Consider the following 21,869-nt stretch of genomic DNA (forward strand, 5'->3'; position numbering starts at 1 on the left):
CAAAATTTAAATGAAACATTACATTTTAGTCTGCTTTTTGTAGCTCCTCAAATAAATAAAAAAACATAAGGTTACGTTAAATTGGAAATGACGATCTCTGTCAAAGGCATTCACCCCAATCAACTCCCAATCATTCTCCCTCTCGTTTCAGATGGGATGGCAGACCAAACCAAAGGTTACCATGGGCCAACCTTGGCCCCCGGGCCCTACTTTGGGCATCTCTGCTCTAAAGTGTGTATGAGGTGGGCATTTTACCAATGCATACAATGTAATTTCTCTTCACATTTATTAAAGTCACAATCACTTGGGAAGGAGATGAAGCATGAAAAGCTATTGTATATGACCTTTAGATGATAAACCAATTCCAGTGATGTGAAAATGAGGTGAAATCATCCATATTTCAGAGATATACATTTATTAAGATTTAATATAACTTTAAATATATGTATCCATTTCCATTTGTTGCATCAGGAAGAACCCCATATATTTACAATACAACAACCATCAGAGGTAGAACATAATGAGTATGTAAATAAATCAATTTAAATGATCAATATATGCAGATGAGAAACAATTTTTTTGGTTGCTGAAGTAATGATCATTTCAAGTTTTCTGAACAATCCTGGATAATCTTAGATTGGAAGACACAGTATTTGCACTTAAATGAAGCGTAAACTATATGCATCCGTCATACAAAGCCATGTAACCTTTATAGGTGAGTGTAATTTTAAGTTTAGAAGTTCATCGCGAACAGTTTATTTACTTTTGTTTCATTCTCTTCGCAGTGATAGACTGACGACTTTTACTGCTACTCGATTTGTAAACGTCAGTGCAGGCAATATTGTGAAAACAGTACATCGGTGTCACTATAAATCTTTTGTTTTGGCTGCTGGGTTTTGCTGCTCTTGCAAACCCTGCAGTATTTTGTTTTGGTTCACACTACAGTTTTTTGCAGAACCAGAACACGATATCCGCTTTGCATTCGCTGGAGTGTAAAATTAGTTCCGGTAGCATTCGTCAAATGCAGAAAGGCATCTTTTGTTACTCTGCACTGCATGTGAAACCTTGTCTGTATCCACATTGACCTGTTTTTCACCTTGAGACTCCACTATATAAGTTTATAATTGAACACATTTTCACAAACCAATAGGCTAGTTATTCTAGATTTCTCAGTAACATAATATATGGTAATAATCAAAAATAATGACAGTAGAGCGTCCACCAAAAGCAACACACTCTAAAGCCACAATTTACAGAATTTTAAACACCGCAAGACGTACATACTCTCTATTAAATTCCAAAGACCAAAGTTTGAATAAAATTAAGTCAATTAAAAAAATGAATTCGCCTTTTGACATTTCTAATAAAGAAGTAGCTTTATGTGCAGTGAGTTCAATACAATCAGAAGAGTAATTTGGGCTTTCGAATGCTGATTATTTAAATTTGTTCCTCTCAAATGGCACGTCACTAAAGTGATTGGCTTTCCTTAGTCACTGAGACATTGAGACAAGGTCACCACTACTTAATTGTGATGCAGTAGCATTGTGAGGTCACAGTTGTGATGTAGTAGTAGAATGGTGATGTCACAATTTTGATGTACTAGCATTGTGATATCACTGCGCAAAGGTGGGTATGCTGCGAGACCGTCTCATGACAAGACGGACCTCCACATTTGGGAGACTGTCCTGTTTTATCTGGCTGCAGCCCTCGTCCGCTACTGCCATGTGAAGGTCAAAACGCAGAGACACGGACTTCTTCCTCAGTTTGGGATTTCCTTTAAAGAATGACCCTTCCCATTGCCTGATGACCTTGTCTATCTTCTCTGTCCTATAGCAAACAAAATGCAAAGCATAAGATTGGATTCCACAGAGAAATTGGAGAGTAAAACAATGACGTACAAGCTCTGCCATCATTTTTATTACTTGTAAAACCACATGCAAGATCAAGCATACTAAGTTTTTTGTTCTGAAGAAGCAAGATGCTTAAAAATAATCTATGTAAACTTACTCCACATTTCCATGACCCTCTGCACTCTCCCTCACTACATTTCCTTCCAGAAACTCCTGAGTCTTCACAGTACAGATGTCCCCATCTTTGTTTCTGACTGGTTCTGGGTGAGAAACACGAAACACAGACTTGCACAGTAGCTCATAGTGTTGGGAGTTGTATAATGAAAGAGTTGTTGAGATTTACTGTAGAAAGTCCAAACAAGGTGCACTGCGGGTCTATTTTAAGGTGTTTTACATCATCCTCACCTGTCAGAATGACAAGACTGCGCTGACGCTGAAGGGATGGGCTTCTTTTTGGAGTTTTCTCAGTGAAGAATGGATCAGCGATGCCCTCATCACATCCATTGGGTAGACCGTTCTGCTCTGGAGCAGGATCTGACCCTTTCCAGGGCTTCAGCTGTACTGACCGACCATCTGAGTTCAGAAACCTGCGGTTCAGGAGTTAAAGAAAAAACAGGGATGATTTAAGACCATGCTGAACTTCCTTGGAAGCTTAAAAACATATGAGATTGATTGTATTATCTAGGGCACAATGCCAATGCCAAAAACCATGTCAAAATTCTGGTGTATTACTTAGCAGTTGCACAAAAGACATGCAAGTTTAAACAAGTGGTAACGGTTTTATTGCATAAACGAATACACCTGACTCAGTCTATCCCTCCTCTACCTGCCCTCCTCGTGTTCAAGGAGTTTCCTATAGGTAGCGATCTCTTTCTCCAGCCTCATCTTGGTGTTGAGGAGCTGGTTGTGACTCTCTTTCTGGACTTCCAGGCCATCCCGCACGGTTTCTAGCTCAGACTCCAAACCTTTCACAGACCGGGACAGATCACGGAGTTGCACAGAGTACTGGAGCTGAGTGTGGCGTAGGGAGCTTTGGAGACTCCTTTCCTGTAAGAAAAAAAAAAAATCCTATTTATTATCAATATCTCAGTGTACAGCCCAAGATACTGGTATGGGCTCCAGCATCCTTGCAACTTAAAATACTGTAGGACATCTGGATCTTTAAGGTGGTGGAATGCAATAGGATGGTCTCAAATAGTGGAAACAACTAAAAGATTGCAGGGTTAAGCAACAGAAGCAATGCATCTTCCATTTAGGGTAAATCCTTTTAGTGGTGTCAGTTCTCTTCCCTTTTTATGGCCGGTAATGCCATGTTTAACACGGACAATCCCCTTGAGCAGGGGTGTGCAAACTCTGTCCTGGAGTTCTAATCCCATTTAAACACACCTGCAGCAGCTAATGAAGGGATTACTAAGCTTACTAGAAATGTCCAGGTAGGTGTGTTGAGACAAGCTAAAGCTACACTGCAGGACCGAGGCCCTCCTGGACCAAGGCTGAACACCCCCTGCCCTAGAGCAGCCTGCAATTTGGCCCATTTCTCAAAGGTACAGTGCTAATGCCTTATGAATTATCATGGTCAACTCCACTGAATGATCTTTGAGATTAATTCATTGGCCCAGTGGTGAAAGGGATCAAATTAATGATATTCCAGAAACTGACAATAAATATAAAGCTAAGACACTTGTTCAAGGACATTGTGGTCACGGAAATCCCAGTACAGTTTTCAACAGTTGAACTATAACAATGTAAAAGGATAAAATGTGATTCTACGAAAGGGGAAGGATATGGGTTAGCCTAGATTCCAAGTGCTTAAATTGTATAACATGGGGCCTGCAATGAGCTTTAGTCTCTGGGGTTGCAACCCTAAACCTTCAGGTATCTAGCCAAAATATGGTGTGGCAATGAACAATACTTGATTTGCAAATTGCGATATATGACAACCACTAACCTGGCATCTGTTCTCTTGAAGTGAAGTGTTTATGTGGTTTAACACTTAATCTTTACTGCAAACAAATTGTCTGGTCCACTAAAACAAAGGTTGAAACCATTTCCGGAGGTGCTGGATTCAGATCTGGCTTGTTCTGCCACAACATTCAATATTGCAGTAAGTGATGTTATAATTTATGTGTCAAGCATTAAGGTACAATGGGTTCACAAGAGTGTGTGCTTAGGTGTGTCTACATGTTCCTGAATGGGAGTGTGTGTGTCCGGGTGTGTCTGTGTGCATGCATTTGGGAGTTAAACACACCAAGGCATGTAGCGATTCTATCTCCACTTGGAGACGGTGCCATCGCTTTCGGGCCTCGGCGAGCTCGGCTCGTGCCTCCTTCAGGGCCCCATCACTTGCTTTCACCTAAACACAAAAACCACCATATGAATTCTGTATACATAAAAATACAGCAGAATACAACAAGCCTGATGCACTTTTAAGCTTGTTTTATATTGCTTACTAAGGTTTATGGAGGCTTCATCACACATGCCTAAGGACACCTATTACTCATAGCAAAATGACTGTAAAGCATAATCTTTCTAGCTTATTGTTTTAATTATCCATGATTTATGTCTCAATATACAACTACATGCAAAAATAGGACATTAGTGAGCACTGGAAAGACAATAGCTCACGTTATAGAAAACTGAAATGATGCTCTTGTAGTCTGAGCTGATGTATATCACAGTCTAGTAATCAGTTCAGTCTCCATCTGATAAGAACAACTACACAGTTCAACAGAAATTGAACACTGCCTTCATTTCTTCTAATGTACTTGATTCTAAAACAGCATATAATCAAATGAAACTTGAAATGAAAATGAGTCTCATAAAATGGGTTAAAACGAGCAGTTCAGACTAACACCAGACTACCAAGTTTTTGGACATAGTGTCATTGTCCTGAAATACTTCTGGATTGATTAATACCATATTTTTTGACCATTGTACAATCTAGTTGTAATGTTCTATTAGGATAAAACATTCAATAAAAATACCTTATGTTTTGGGACATATGTCTCATGGTAATACTTTGTTTTTTGTTCATTGGACCAGAGAGTTTTTGGACACCTACCAAGTACTATGGACTGAAAAAATACCTTCATTTTACCAAGGTACCAACATACTACTGTACATTTTCGTAAAGATGGGCTGCAGTCTGTTGTTGTTTTTCAAGGAGAGTTACAAGGTAGATGGCCCGTGTTTTTGTGCGGGGGCATAAATTCTACTCGAACGCACAGGAAGACAAATAAATCATTACCTACTGATGAGAGCAGAAAAAAGCGATGGTTATCCTCAATGGGACTGACATTCTTGATTATGTTTTGAATAATAATGGGTGCTTAGCAGTCTTTTCACTCCCTCACACATACACACGCACACACACACACCGCTCTGCAGTGCCCTGGCCAACAGACCATAGAGAGTATGAATAGAGAGAGGCTAAATATTCGTACCTGTGGCGGAAACACAACTGTGGGACTGACTGCATCCTTTCGGGGCCTTCTCTGTGGAGCTGGGCCGGAGCCTGGGGCTTGAGTTGGTGGTGTGGCTGAGTCAGGGCTGCTCTGGGCTGGGCTAGAATGGTCGCACTGGGTGCTGGTCCGGGAGAGATCCATTCCTCTGCCATCCTCTCCTGCAGCAACCTGCGCTAGCACTCTATCACACTCCTCTGCTGTTCGCTGCTGGTGCTGATCCAGCTCTCTCTGTCAGCCAACGAGGGAGAGAGAGGGGGTGTAAAACCAGAGGGAGGAAGAGGAGGATTTAAAGGGCTCCTCACATGAGGAATCTAAACATCCTTCTTCATCTGAATCTAAGGCAAACATACTATTTTAGAACTTCATCCCGAGTCCAAAGAGACCAAAACAGGCCATTCCTATATCATCCAAACACATTAGCCTATATTTACTAGCTATTGATTATTTGATCTATTCAGACAGGTTGAGGCTATACAAACAGGAGAGATGTTTTCAGTTTGTAATACTGAAGAAGTTTTAATATACATGTAGCTCTGTTCATACTGAAACCAAATATTTGTTGCAAATATTAAAACCAAACAATAAATCCCTATGAGTCTATTTACACTGCGAGGTAATTTTATTTAAAGACAGATCAGTGGCTACGTTTTTTTTTTTTTTTTTGGCAGTTTAAACAACTACAACACGGTGTGAAAACTAATAACAAATATTGTTGACGTTGAAGTCATATCAACTTTTTATGTAGTTACTACATTTTACATTGGTAGGGGCAGGGCTTAATTTTAATCGGAACAAGCTAAGTCTCTAAATCTGACGCGGCACTTCATTTTAGCCACCCCCTCCTTCACTTACTTCCACGACTCCCCAACCCTCTTCACTTTCGTCCGGATCACCCCGCCCCCCTCTTAGCTCTTCACTTTAATACGTGAAACTCCTCCCTTCTTCCCCCGTGACAACCCCCTCTCCCCCGTTCTTAACTTTCATCCTCCTCCTTCCTCCGCTCTTCACTTTCGTCTGCGACACCTTTCCCTCCTATGGTAACATGCCAGATCAGTTACCCCGATCTGTTCCTGGACTTCGTTATTTACAAGTTAAGCACTGGGTAGGGGGAACATGTTTTTGGCGTTTGGGTGAGTGAAATGTAGGCCTAGTAGTAGGTAGAAACTGTGCAAGTAAACCAGCAGTGTTTAGCAACCTTTTTAATGCCTCTTATATTGGAAACTGCCTTGAATCCTGCTTGGAGTGGAGAGAGTAAAACTGTAGGGATTGCGTTGGTGCCGTGACCCGGATGGTAATGAAGTATACAAGGATGACAGTAACTGATTGAGTCTAACTAGGAGCAAATGAGCAAACAGGAAGGGGTTTCAGTCGAGCTTAACATATTTTCTGTTAGCAAATCATAACAGTATCTCACTTCGATTTTTGGTGTTGCTACTATATTTTGGTTTGGTAGGGTCCAGATTTACAACAAAATTGGTCATATTAAAGCTACTTTAAATTAGTTTTTCTCAGTAATCTGTGGTGTAAATATGTGATTTTTGAGTTCTTAAATAATTTTTTGGAGCAATATTATATGCGTTGATCACTCTAAAGCAGGGACCACCAATCTCAGTCCTGGAGGGCTGGTGTCCCTGCTGGGTTTAGCTCCTCAACACTTGCCTCAACACACCTGGCTGTGTGTTTCAAGTATACCTAGTAAGACCTTGATTGGCTTGTTCAGGTGTGTTTGATTAGGGTTGGAGCAAAAATCAGCAGGACACCGGCCCTCCAGGAACAAGTTTAGTGACCCCTGCTCTAAAGCTTATATAACTTGCTATTTGTAAATCAATATCATAGTCGATATTCATTCATTTTCCTTCGGGTTAGTCCCTTTATTAATCAGGGGTCGGCACAGCGGAATGAACCTACAAATTATCCAGCATATGTTTTACACAGCGGATGCCCTTCCACCTGCAACCCAGTACTGTGAAATACATAGTATACATACACTCTCACATTCACACACATACACTACGGCCAATTTAGCTTACCCAATTCACCTATAGCACATGTCTTTGGACTGTGGGGGAAACCAGAGCACCTGGAAGAAACCCACGCAAATACAAGGAAAACATGCAAACTCCACACAGAAATGCCAACTGACCTAGCTAGGACTTGAACCAGCGACCTTTTTGCTGTGATGCGACAGTGCAAACCACTGAGCCAAATTAGTTTTATAACACTTTTTTTTACAAATCTATTTCAACTGCAATAAGTGAAGTCTGCGTAAGTTTCACTCCACCTTTACCTACTCACACTCTCTTTTTCCTTGAGGCTAACCACAACTTGGCATTTAAAACATTAGAGAACATTGATAAGTACTTTTACTAAAGACAGACGTTGAAGTTCAATCATTCAGTGCTTTGTGTCACTGACAGAGCGTAAAATGCATCATGACACACAATTAGACAAAATCGCTAACTGACATTCAAACAGACTCTGAGTCACCACCTCATGTTCCTCAATGATTTGCTGCAACTCATGTTCAGTTTCAAGGATCTGCCTTTCCAGAAGCCTGTTGGTTGTTTCAACCTCGTTCTTCTTGGTCTTCAGCTGTAACACATCCTGCTCTTGTAGGAGACGCAGATTCTCCTCGGTTTCACACCTATAAATGAAAATTGTTTGGACTTTATAACATAATTACTATCGATGTTCTCAGCATGGTCCAAGTAATCCATCAAGATTCTCATGACAACAGCCAAAAATTTATATCGTTTAATTCACTACAAATTTTGGCCCTCCTTGAAAATCTCCAGGGCATAAAGCCAAAGATAGACAGGGTTTTTTTAACAACATGCCAGTGTGTTTAAGTATAGCATTTAACAACAAAACTAAAAAAGGCAATGCCAAAAATGGCTGACCTTGCAAATCTGGGTATTATATGACTCACTTTGCTGATATAAAGTTATGGAAATAATTGTTTGTGTTTTATTTCTCCAAATATTCAAAAGTAAATGATAAAATCAACACATCCTGACCACTAGGTGGCGTTGAGCCAAAACTATGCTGGTAACCTTAGGTTGTGGTCGTTGTACCAAAAATTTTGTAACACAAAGTTGGTGTGAACATGCTAAAGTATTGTTGAGTTGTTGCCTCATGTCTGATTTGGCAAGATCGGCATTGTATAGATCCATACATCATTTCCACTACATTCATTCCCGCCAAGGCTATATTATAGCTTCTCGTTCAAAACATTCAGTCATTGCTGTTTTTTAAAGCAGGTTATAGTCGCACCAAAACATGTAAAAAGGTAAGTGAATTATAATAGAGCAAACATTTCTGTAATCGCAGTAGTGTTGGCCATTAATTTGTTTAAGGCCCCGTTTACACTAATACATTTTAGTTTTAAAACGCAGTAGTTTTGCTACGGTTACACCATCCATCCACACTACGCCGGAGTTTTCGAGCGCCGAAAATGGAGCATTTTGAAAACACTGGAGAGGTCGTTTTCATTCTAAAACGCTGCTGCTCCGTCTCAGTGTGCATGGGGGAAAACGGAGACATCTGAAAATGGGGCAGGGCTGCAGACGTTCACCTATCTGATTGGGGCTTTTTCCTAAATATTACGTAGCCTACACACAGTTTGGTCTTCATCCTCTACTTGTAAGTTCAGACTTCGCAAGTTTGATATGGAAAACAAACACCCGAGGACACGTCGGATAAATCTTCAAAGGGAACAGTGTACTTTATAACCTTATACACATTATCCTGGCTAGGTTCTTAACAATATCTTAACAATAAAATGAAAACATGATATGAGGAACTGCCTATTTTTATTTTCATATTAGCAACTTAACAGACATAAAAAATGTGGAGGCGTCGTGTAGTTGCATATTTATATGAGCGTCATCTTCACTGTATGCATAGTTATAACAAAACGGAGCCTATAACATTACTGCCTCCTTTCATTTTCATTGAAAATACCAAACACCCTCTCTTTTGCTGACTACCAGTTTTAATAATCAATAATGGCCATTACAAGGTACAATAAGTTTATATAATATAGGAAATAAAGGCAAGCAATCAGTCAAATGTGCAGAATCAGTGTACATGCGCGGTTACATTAATTATTAATTTATCTTTGCGCTCAGCCAAAACACATTACCTGAGAACAAGTAATAGATTCAACACACCAAAGTCAGGGAATATGTCGTCAGATATAGACAACAAGAGGAATTAAATATCATGTTTAACAAATATAGTGAGATTAGATGCAGCGGTTGGGTGGTAGATCCCTGACGAACAGTCCGACGAGCACAGCTCTCATCTGGGTAGATATGCTGCAGTGCATGCCAGAGTGTGAGTGGTCACGTGATGTGCATTTTCAGTGGTGTAATGTAGACGCAGAGTTGTTCAGAAACACTCGGTGAAACGGCAGGTTGTACGTGAATCGTTTTCATTCTAAAGCACTGTTTTAAAACTAAAACATATTAGTGTAAACGAGTTCTAACACTTTGAGGTTTTACATGCTGACTGACAGACAGGAGCACCTGATAGGGCTGCACGATGCGTGACGCCAGCAAAGATAACGTAGTTTTCATTTATGATAGTATAGTAACATGAAGAAACTCGCTCCAAGAACACAGTTTTTATAATTGTAGTTTATTTATAGATAAAGGTCTATAGTTGTGCATACAATTACTTCATCTTGCAACTTGTTACATAAATGACCAGATAACAAAATGATAATGTTAAAATATATGTAACCATGTGACCTTTTGTAAATAGCCAACTTGTGGTATGGTTGCCCAAGATAGAGCAAGTCTATTAAGCTTTTGCTAACATTAGCTCAGTGAATCATAAAGGCTAAAGGCATTAACACCTGGAGAGAATTTGAGTTATTTTATTGATTCAAATAATTAAAATAAATTTTATTGTATTACAAGTGGAGATCGCATTCGTGTAATACGAACATGAAAATCTAAATCAAATCGGTATCCCATTTCCGCTGTTCATGCACAAAACTTCTCGCGTGCTCTCAAATATCCTGCTCACATGCAAAATTGCATGAATAGGCTCTAGACTTGTAATACTGCGCTCGACGACTACCATAGGTACTTGGAAGATCTGTGTAAAAGGCCTGCCACTACAGCTGGAAAAAAAATCCTAGAGGAAACACTGCCATATGTTATTCTTGAAGTTGAACTAGTTTGATTTTTGAAAAATTTCATGATGGTAAATTAAGTTTAATCACAAAATAGGGTACAAACAGGGTACACACAGAACATATGGTACAAATTTGGACAGTTGGTCATGTAATAGACTAAGTTCAGACTGTCCTCCATCTGTGTGCCAAATTACACAACTTTGTATTATACAGTTCTATGAGCTGCCATAGTCTTCACTAGCAGAAAATTATCTTAATTTGCAAAAAAAAAAAAAAATATATATATATATATATATATATATATATATATATATATATATATGAGGTCTTACTAATGCAGTGTCTATGGGTGGAACAGCAAATTTGACATGTTTTTTTTATTCTGGTTGCTGTCATCAGTCTCTTTTTATGTGTTTTGTATATACAAAAATCTATATTTGTGGAACTCTCCCATTCCCTGTGCTCTAAGTTTACCCAAAAATGTTGATTTCAGCTGCTGAGAAACCTGGAAATGTGAAAAGGATCTATTAAATTCAGCCATATAATTAGCGTTTCTCAAAAGGAAAACCCAATTTGTCTTAAAGGAATTTTCTAAATGAAATACAGCTTCACTTCTACCGTTTCCCACAGAAAATAATTTGGATTCCTGATTTAGTTTGTAAAAACATGCCCAAAAAAAGTGTTGACAGAAACGCTTTGAAATATGTCAACACATTTTTTTTTCTAACTGAAATGAGTAGTAATTATATTCTGTAGTAGTCTACAGTGTGTATTTAACCCTAATTTAAAAAGTAAAACACAGTGTGCTTCTACTGTAATTGAAACTGTAATAGTCATACCAGGTCTGTACTTTCAATGAGCTACACTAATGATATCTCAGAACATTTTACCTTATGTAACAGGAGATTATGTGTCATATTTGTTTGTTTTTTTTTTTATTTGGCCTAGTTCATACTCATTCACTGGCTTAGCATTTGCTGTTTCCCACCACAAGTGGGCGATAATGAGTTCAAACAACATACATTTTGATGTGAAATAATCCACTGGCATGTGTGGAATGTAGTGACTGCTGTGCACAGTATGCAAATTCTGTCACCTGTTATATTTAGTCAAATAGATTCGCTCAGTAAATGCATCTAACCTGTTTTTTAAATGTGCTGCCTTCAGTTTGACTGCATCGGATTGTATCAAAACCTCTGCGTTTTCCATTAGGATGATTCTAATCTGCCAAAACAAAACACAGAAAAAAGGAGCATTAGGAGGGAAAAGACGTGTAATCAAGATAAAGAGTATAATGAGGAGAATTAGGAGAAAATAAGACATCATAATTGCCCGTGGGTAGAAATTACCCTCTCGAGCAATTTGATCAGAATTATGATAAATTTGAAAAAAGAAAAAAAAAAAGGCTCAATGATGATAAATGGTTGTCAACACCCATCTAATCATGGGAACGTAAAATCATTTCTGGATTCTCAGCGTGAAAGATCAGGGTGTATTTAGGTGTGCATCAACTTGTGGTTTTTCTGGCTGCCAACTGATTGACAGAGTCAGTTTATCCAGAATACCACCAATAGAGGAAGTTATGAAAACTTGAATGCTGCCAGGACTTTTTCGACTTGATGTTTGTTAAGCACATTGCTCAATGCTGTGATCCTATCTTGAAGGATTGATTGATTTTTTCCTCAGAGCACATAAAACAGTTTGCTATCAATCACACAAGACAACAAAATCTGTTTTAGATGGTGTTATCTGCATTTTTTGCAAGTCATTAAGTGTATTATTATTATGTCAGAGTCAAAGATCAAGATAGATGTGAAAGCCGGCCTTGAGGTACTAAAAGAATTAAAGATCTTTTGCAAGGCCTGTATGGCCACTGGCTTTAGGAAACGCAGGTGTTGAGCGTCTGGTTAACAGCCCTCTGGTAATCAGTTAAAATACCAGTCGGTCTTACAACCAGAGTGGCCTGACAACTGTTTTAAAGTTGTATTCTTGTAAAAATACTAATATGTAAGGAATAACTGACGACAGGTCATAGAAGTCTTAGCATAATGGCTTGAGTGTACATTATTTTTCTAAGTAGCCGTTACACCTCAGGTGTGCATTATTTCCTCATAAATCAATGGAACTGTGTCAGTTGGTCTGCTTAAACTACACTACCTGACAAAAGTCTTGTCATGGATCCCAGTTTGTAAGAGCAACAAATAATAACTTGACTTGTTGATCATTTGGAAAAGTGCCAGAAGGTAGATTTTTCAGATGAATCATCTGTTGAACTGCATCCCAATCATCACAAATATTGCAGAAGACCTATTGGAACCCGCATGGACCCAAGATTCTCATAGAAATCAATCAAGTTTGGGAAAGGAAAAGCATGGTTTGGGGTTACATTCAGTATGGGGGTATGCGAGAGATCTGCAGAGTGGATGGCAACATCAACAGCCTGACGCATCAAGACATTTCTGTGGCATTACAAACCACAGGAGAGGGCAAATTCTTCAGCAGGATAGCGCTCCTTCTCATACTTCAGCCTCCATATCAAAGATCCTGAAAGCAAAAAAGGTCAAGGTGCTCCAGGATTGGCCATCCCAGTCACCAGATTTGAACATTATTGAGCATGTCTGGGGTAAGATGAAGGAGGAGGCATTGAAGATGAATCCAAAGAATCTTGATGAGCTCTGGGAGTCCTGCAGGAATGCTTTCTTTGCCATTCCAGATGACTTATTAATAAGTTATTTGAGTCATTGCAGAGATGTATGAATGCAGTCCTCCAAGCTCATGGGAGTCATACACAATATTCATTCTTTTTCCACTGCACCATGACTTTATATTTCTGTTAAGTATCAAGACTTTTGTTTAAGCATAGTCAGACCTTACTGTCCTAATTAAATAATTAAAAATCAAGGCATGATCATATTTTATTTTGGTAAAATAAGAGTAATCTAGAGGTCTTTGCCTTTCATATAGCCACTTCTGATACCAAATGATTAAAGTTATTATTTTTTGTTCCTATAACTTGGATAGGCAACAAGACTTTTGTCAGGTAGTGTATGGTTATCACACCAAAAGACACTGTTCAGATGTTGTATTTCAAGACATTTGTCAGGTTTTTGTCCTCAAACTGCTCCAAGTGTAGGACTAGTTTCTTACGCATCTCATTCATATTTGTTTTGATGTGATTTTCGACTGTTGTAGTTTGTGAAATAACAGAAATCAATCAGCGTAGTGATTCAGAACTAGTCAAAATGTGGCTGGAAGTTCTTCAGCTGTGTGTCTATATGAAAATAATAGCACACCCTATAATGTTCATCAGGCAATCAGGATCAAAACGATAATAAACATGTCTACTAAATACCATCGAAAATCATATTTGTGCAGTGGAAGAGCAGTAGTGGGACATTCTAAACATGTACTAAGCCTTAAAAATACAGTATGGTGCAGTTAGTACTGCGTCCATTTTGTACCTAGTATATAATGTATACACAAGAGTGGTATGCCACAACGAACATGTAATTAATCTATAATATATACGTAGAATGTGTAATTTTAATATGCAATGCTGGACAGTGTAATATAAGGTGCCATATACTTAAAGAAGGAAGGGTAGGTATGCATGCAAAACAGCATGCTAAAGTAGTAAGTAGTATGCTACAAACCAAATATATCCTTAATCTTGAAAGATATGTAGTATGGTAGTACGTCATTCTTAACATATATGTCACCCTGTAGTATGCTGTACGCAGTGCATACTGCAAAATACTGTCAGCGCATGCAAATATAGTAGTATGCCATAATAACAATAATGAAGAATTAATTTGCCTACACAACAGAATGCCATGCAGTTATTTTAAGTAGCAGTGTACTGTATATACTGTATACTGTAAAACATAGTATGGATAATATGCCATATTTAACATGTCTTTAGTGTTAAGAATACACCGTAAATATAGATTAAAAGCATTTAAGATTGCTTTAAATGTTTAAATGTTTGAAATAAAATATTAGCATACTACACATACTATTTGAGCAGAATATAGTATGTATACTGTGCACATTTTGTGTTTTTTATATAACCATATCTGTAATATGCGAGTTCAAACTGATCAATCCCACAATGCAGCACATTAAACATACAATATTACCCATAATTCCTTTTTTCATCAGACATTTTAGACAAAAGCTTGTAATGCTAATTAACTATTAAACGGTTTAAGATGTTACAGAGATGCAATAAATCAAATGAAGTGTTTATCAAACAGAACAGCTTTTTAAGCTAAGGTAAGTGTAAGGTTGCGTTTCTCACAAAGCGCTAAACATTAGCGTAGCACATTTTGCTTGGCTGCCTGCCATTTTGATGATTCATCAGTCATTGTGACAGCATAATATACGGTTAATCATTGTCATTGAAAGTCACATTCATATATAATGAATTTTGCGGGGATATAATGTATTAGCAAGGCTAATAACAAATGCTCATGTGTTTGTACAGATAATGCTAACGCAAACTGCTAGCCACAAAAGCTCACACCAACGTATTGTGCTTTGGTTTTAGGCTCGAAACTGAATTCCAGCATGTTCTCTATGACATAATGCTCAAGTTGTTTTTAAAATAGTACGCAAAGATAAATATTTGAACCTTTAGGATGTTACACTGGTCAAATGAATATGGGATTATGAGGATATTCCCGAAGGATATTTAATAACATACTCTGTATTTAAATACTGCATACTCTGTAATTAAATACTGCACAGTGTAATATACTGTGCAAATATGAGTATTAAAATAGCATAAAACAGTATGTGATACAGATGCCATCTAATTATTCACTGAATACAGAAAATTTTAACTTAGTTACTGCATGCTTCGTCAATGGTATGAATCCTGTAGTACATACTGGAAGAGAATATTAATATATTAAATAACAAACATATTCTTAGTGTGGACTTTATAAATATTGCATGCTGTGTGGTATGCATACTATATACACTCACCGGCCACTTTATTAGGTACACATGCCCCACTGCTCGTTAACGCAAATTTATAATCAGAAATTTCTAATTCAAATCACATGGCAGCAACTCAATGCATTTAGGCATGTAGACATGATCAAGATGATCTGCTGCAGTTCAAAACGAGCATCAGAAAGGTGATTTAAGTGACTTTGAATGTGGCATGGTTGTTGGTGCCAGAGTATTGCGAGTATTTTAGAAACTGCCAATATACTGGGATTTTCACACACAACCAACTCTAGGGTTTACAGAGAATGGTCCAAAAAAGAGAAAATATCCACCGTGGGAAGTTCTGAGCAGCAATATTCTGAGTTACTGAATCCAGAATACTGAGTTGACAATACATTGCTGTGTACTATGCGTACAGCAAAAGAGCATTCAAAATTGTATGCTAAAATTATAGTATATCATAATAAACATATGCTAAAATACTGTATAAACACACATTTATTCTGTAAAATGTACAAATCCATTTATAATATTCACAAATAAAATACTGCATACTACAAAATGCCTCAATATTAAAATTTTTTTTAACCCTTAGATTTGTAATAGCTGTATCTCAGCAAAATACAGTCCTATCCCAACAAACCATACATCAATAGAAAGCTTATTCATACAGCTTTATGATGACATACATCTCAATTTATGAAAATTTACACTTTATGACTGGTTTTGTGATCTAGGATCACATTAAACAGTGATCTGAGCCCGAATTGGTGTCTAGGGGCCACGAGTAGTGTATATTCCCCAAAAGATATGGTAAATCTCACTAGCAGAAACTCCTGATGTTAAACTGATTTGAGATGTCAAAATACTGACACCTAAAATGCACAGTGGGGACCAAATTGAGTAACACTTCAGTAGAAAAAACCTGTCACATTTAACAAAGATCTGAGCCTGAATTGGTGTCTAGGGACCACAAGTAGTGTATATTCTCCAAAAGATTAGTTAAATCTCTTTAGCAGAAACTCCTGATCATAAGCTGATTTGAGTCTGTCAAAATACTGACACCTAAAATGCACAGTGGAGGCCAAATTGTGTAACACTTCAGTAGAAAAAACCCCATCTTAATTAAACTAATTACCCTGAAGCCAGTCTAAGGGGTTTTTCCGGACCACATTGCGTTAGCGCCTGAGGAAATCAAACAGGTAAACGTAAAGATAACATACAGATAATGAATGCAAACGTCATCAACCCACCTGAGCTCGAAGCTCCTGTGCCAGCGCCTCCTTGTCGCTCCAATCCCGCGGTGGAGCCAAATTCCTGATTCCCCATTCACCAATCAGCTCCTCCAGCTCAAGATTGGCCTTTTCCAACTGATTCACATGATCCAGAAACCCCTTCAGCCTTTCGTTCAGGCCCCTCAGGGCCACTTTTGGCTCTTCTGATTCCTCCATTGGGCCCCTGCACAGGATAAAACCAAATGTTTCTAAGCACGACTTGACACACCTAAGAAGATAGGATGTTTACCAAGCAAATATTTTGCTTGATTAAGACCGTCGACGTGGCTCCTACGGACAGGGATGGGACCTTTCCCAAACCCATTGGGGCTTGGGACAGGTACAGGGGCTGTAAAACAGAAGCGAGGGGCCCGCCAGGGTCCCACTGGCCTCATGCGGAGGTGAAAAGCAAGAGGCCACTATATGTGTCACGAGTTTTGCTGGTGCTTTTGTTCTCACTGATCCTGGATTATAGGCACAATTCGCACATAAACACACACTGCACAGGCCAAAGTCTATTTGTGCTTTACAGCTGCATGTGTGTTTTTGTTTGCGCCGGCTTATTGCGTGTCGTTTGTTTGTATCACCGCAGGCTGTGTGCATATGAGCGTATTAGATTCCAACTTTTGATAAAGCCTCAGATCATCGAACTAATAGTTTTCTTTTCTGTCTAGCTGAACTTGTTTTTGGATACAGAGATGTCAAGGCATGTCGTGAAGCTTCGGGGCATACTTACAAAATACAAACTGCCTCACAGCTCAAGTGTTTCACTAAAGCTGTGCAGATTAGTCAAAACATTTAGGGTATTTTTTTAACACTTATGTTAGAACAGAAGTCAGCAGCCTTTGAGTGAATGGGAATGTCTGCTATCTGTAATATGTAAACACTGTAAATACTTTAGAAATTAGTCAAAAGAGTAGAAGGTCAAGAATTACTATGCACTTGAAGCGGCACGTACAATTCCAATGTCATAAAGATAAAAACTACAAGATATATCTGTCTTGTCTCTTTTCCACTTTATTAGGTACACCTGTTCACCTGTTTGTTAATGAGGTAATGTAATCCAAATGGCATCCAATTATTGTGGCATGTAGATGTGGTCAAGATGATCTGCTGATGTCCAAACCAAGCATTAGAATGGAGGAAGAAAGGAGACTTAAGTGACTTTGATCATGGCATGGTTCATCATGCAAAATGTGTATTTCAGGAATTACTTAATTTTGAATTGGAAAATACAAAACAAAACTGGCAAATAAAAGCAGCTGGGATTGACGCTAAACACACTTTCAGTTTTCCCAGAATATCGCTAAACTGTGATATCTAATGCTAGGTTCACACCACTCAAACATGGACTTAGGACATCCTACTAGTATAGTGACCGTGTTTGGTGAAACGTTAACCCAGAATAAGATCTATAGTGTGTCTGGAAAGTATTCATAGTACTTACTTTTTCCACTTTTTTTGTTACAGCCTTATTCCAAAATGGATTAAATTCATTTATTTCCTCAAAATTCGACACACAATACCCCATAATGACAATGTGAAAAAAGACATTTTGAAATTGTCGCAAATTTATTAAAAATAAAAAAACCCTGAAAAAAAAAAATCACATGTACATCAGTATTCACAGCTTTGCAATGAAGGTCTAAATTAAGCTCAGGTACATTCTGTTTCCACTGATCATTCTTGAGATGTTTCAGCAGCTTAATTGGAGTTCACCCGTTGTAAATTCAGTTGATTGGACATGATTTGAAAAGGCATACACCTGTCTATATAAGGTCCCAGGGTTGACAGTGCATGTCAAAGCACAAACCAGCATGAAGACAAAGGAATTGTCTGTAGACCTTCGAGATAGGATTGTTTTGAGGCACGAAGCTGGGGAAGGTTACAGAAAAATTTCTGCCGCTCTGAAAGTTCCAATGAGCACTGTGGGCTCCATCATCCGTAAGTGGAAGATGTTTGGAATCATCAGGACTCCAAAGCGAGCTGGCCGGCCATCTAAGCTGAGTGATCAGGCGAGAAGGGCCCTGCTCACACTGTGAGATTTCAGCAATGATTTTGTCTCTTGAGACAAATTTGAGAAATCCTAAAAGATTCCTGAAATCCTAGGCTAAAATCTGTGATCTTTGATCGTTGGTTTGACATGTTCACTGACAGCCGCTTAGTGCCTGCTGTGATCAAATTTTTCCTCCGATGAAGTTCTGGCAGTGTTCTGCAGTGTGACAACAGCTGTGATGAGTGTCAATCCAAGAACCAGGCGTGCAGAATCTGATGACACAATCCATGCGACAATTCAAATGACAGAGGGGAAATGTAAAAACAGGTTTTTTTCTTCCTGGTTTTATTATTGAGACATGTTGTGTGTAAAATTGCTGCTACAGATTGTTTACGTTTGCTGTGAGGAATCATTTCAGAACGCGGGATTGTGAAAGTGACACGTGTGGATGACGTCAAACTCCAGGGGCATTTTCTTTCATGTTTGGCGCATCTTCATTGTCATTCAGTCTGACTTTATGACAGCTGAGATCTTGGGAGTCATGTTTGTCCAGTCTGACATGCTACAATCGTTCAGGATTATAAAAAACAAACAAACAAACAAAAAAAAAATATATATATATATATATTTATATATATATATTTATATATTTATATATATATATTTATATATATATATATATATATATATATATATATATATATATATATATATATATATATATATATATATATATATATATATATATAAATAACCCGATGGTCACTGTTTCTGAACTCCAACGTTCTTCTGTGGAGAGAGCAGCAACAATCAGGTCTGGATGGTAGAGTGGCCAGACGGAAGCCACTCTCTGCCTGGAATTTGCCAAAAGGCATCTGAAGGACTCTCAGACCATTAGAAACAAAATTCTCTGATCTGATGATGCTTAAATTGAACTCTTTGGAGTGAATGCCAGGCGTTACGTTTGAAGAAAAAAGGCTAATACCATCATCAGGCTAATACCATCCCTACAGTGAAGCATGGTGGTGGCAGCATCATGCTGTGGGGATGTTTTTCAGCAGCAGGAACTGGAAGACTAGTCAGGATAGAGGGAAAGATGAATGCAGCAATGTACAGAGACATCCTGAATGAAAACCTGCTTCAGAGTGCTCTTGACCTTAGACTGGGGTGACGGTTCATCTTCCAGCAGGACAATGACCCAAAGCACACTGCCAAAATATCAATGAGTGGCTTCACAACAACTCGGTGAATGTCTTTGAGTGGCCCAGCCAGAGCCCAGATCTAAATCCTTTTGACCATCTCTGGAGAGATCTGAAAATGGCTGTACACCGTCACTTCCCACCCAACCTGATAGAGCTTGAGAGGTGCTGCAAAGAAGAACGGGCCAAAGTTCCCAAAGACAGGTGTGCCAAGCTTGTGGCATCATATTCAAAAAGACTTGAGGCTGTAATTGCTGCCAAAGATGCATCAACAAAGTATTGAGCAAAGGCTGTGAATACTGATGTACATGTGATTTTTCAGGTTTTTTATCTTTAATAAATTTACAACAATTTAAACATTGTCATTATGGGGTATTGTGTGTAGAATTTTGAGAAAATAAATGAATTTAAACCATTTTGGAATAAGGCTGTAACATAAAAAAATGTGGACAAAGTGAAGCGTTATGAATACTTTCCGGATGCACTGTATATTGCAGAGATGCTATTGGTTAAATACCTGCAAAGTAGAACACCGAAGCAGCTTGAAACAGAAAGCACGAGTATGTCTGCAGTCTGGAGATATTATAAAGTTGGTGATGACAACATTGCCATAGCAAACTAGGAGATATGTAAACTTGTGATTGCCTGCAGGGTATTTTAAGTAGCGGTGCTGTTTACAGTATATTTACTATTGCACTTAAGTTTAAAAGTGAAGAATTGATGTTATTTATTACTTGATTGTTCAAACTACCTCACAGAAGTGCTCTGTTTGTTAACAGAGTTTTTGAATGTTAAAATAGGGTGAAATCAATAAAAAGTAAGGAACATCCTGGATCTGTTTCTTCACTCTTCTTATTCTTTCTTTATGTATTATAGATGTATCAGATCGGGTTTCGGTATCGGTAGATACTCAAAATCAAATGGCTCAATCTCAAGGGCAAAAAACCTGATCGGGACATCCCTAGTTGCAATGTAACTTATGGTCAACAAAATGTGAAATAGGGACCATCAAAATAAAGTGATACCACATATCGTATCTTCAGTTAAGACCTAATATAAGAAACTTTCTGTAATACACCCCCAGATCTCAATCAGGTAGAGCAACTTTTAGGATCTGGTCAAACTGGAGATTCACATCATAGATGTTCAGCCAACAAATCTGTAGTGACTGCTTGACGTTGTCACATAAATACCACAAAGAATTAAGGCAATTTTGAAGGTAAAAAAGGCTTCAATAGCAAGGCACTTTTTAACCTGGTTTGGAATACCATGAAATTAGACACGTTAAGGTCCTGGAATACTTCAAATGATGATCTTTTTCATTCTTTGTTTGTGGCCAAAAAAGAAGTGGCTCAATAGGGCTGAGTGACAGTATACTGTTTACGAATCTTCTGACACCCTCGTGCTGCAGTATGTGGGGTTGTAAATGTGTCATTGATGGCTGGACGGCTGTTGAGTAAATAACAGTAAGGCAGTGGAAAGTGCCACATTGCTTTCTACCTGCTTAGACACTGAATGGAACTATTTTTAGAACTTTATCAGATAAGACAATATCGTCTGATGTGTGACTGATCTGTGAGTCTTTAAAATCTCCTAGCGAGCAATAGTACAGGTGCGGATACATCTGTACCAGCTCTGTTTCTCAACCCTCCAGTTTATTCATGTTGCTAACTTGTTGCTAACTGTGTTGATATGCTGCATGTGTTTCTCCTGTTTGACTCTGAATTGTGTAGATATGAAGCACATTAAAGAAGGAAGAGTTCCAGGACACACCCACTGATTTCGTAACCGCCACGGACCAATGATTGATAAGGGTTTTTTAGGGCCAAAACCAACTCCCAAAAAGTTTGCTTTGGTGAGTTGTTTCAAACTGCCTTGACCAGGGGTGCCCAAACTTGGTCCTGGAGGGCCCAAGCAAAGTTTAGCTCCAGCCGTAATTAGACACACCTGAACCAGCTAATCAAGCTCTTTTTAGGTATACTTG

General features: G+C 38.5%; 1 protein-coding gene across 1 annotated transcript in view; it reads right to left on the minus strand.

Annotated features, from left to right (window-relative positions):
• Positions 1–398: 398 nt before the first annotated feature.
• krt222 (keratin 222) overlaps positions 399–21,869 on the minus strand; it is a 22,712-nt gene continuing 1,241 nt past the window's right edge. Inside the window, exons 2-10 of the mRNA XM_056448074.1 lie at positions 16,670–16,874; positions 11,602–11,684; positions 7,805–7,958; positions 5,294–5,542; positions 4,099–4,203; positions 2,677–2,897; positions 2,256–2,437; positions 2,008–2,110; positions 399–1,827 (exon numbers count right to left, since the gene is read on the minus strand). Coding sequence (XP_056304049.1) covers positions 1,614–1,827; positions 2,008–2,110; positions 2,256–2,437; positions 2,677–2,897; positions 4,099–4,203; positions 5,294–5,542; positions 7,805–7,958; positions 11,602–11,684; positions 16,670–16,867 — 1,509 coding nt within the window. The 5' untranslated portion in view covers positions 16,868–16,874 and the 3' untranslated portion in view covers positions 399–1,613. The remainder of the gene's footprint in view (positions 1,828–2,007; positions 2,111–2,255; positions 2,438–2,676; positions 2,898–4,098; positions 4,204–5,293; positions 5,543–7,804; positions 7,959–11,601; positions 11,685–16,669; positions 16,875–21,869) is intronic.

Source organism: Danio aesculapii, chromosome 22, assembly GCF_903798145.1.
Source record: "Danio aesculapii chromosome 22, fDanAes4.1, whole genome shotgun sequence".
In the NCBI taxonomy this organism is placed as follows: domain Eukaryota; kingdom Metazoa; phylum Chordata; class Actinopteri; order Cypriniformes; family Danionidae; genus Danio; species Danio aesculapii.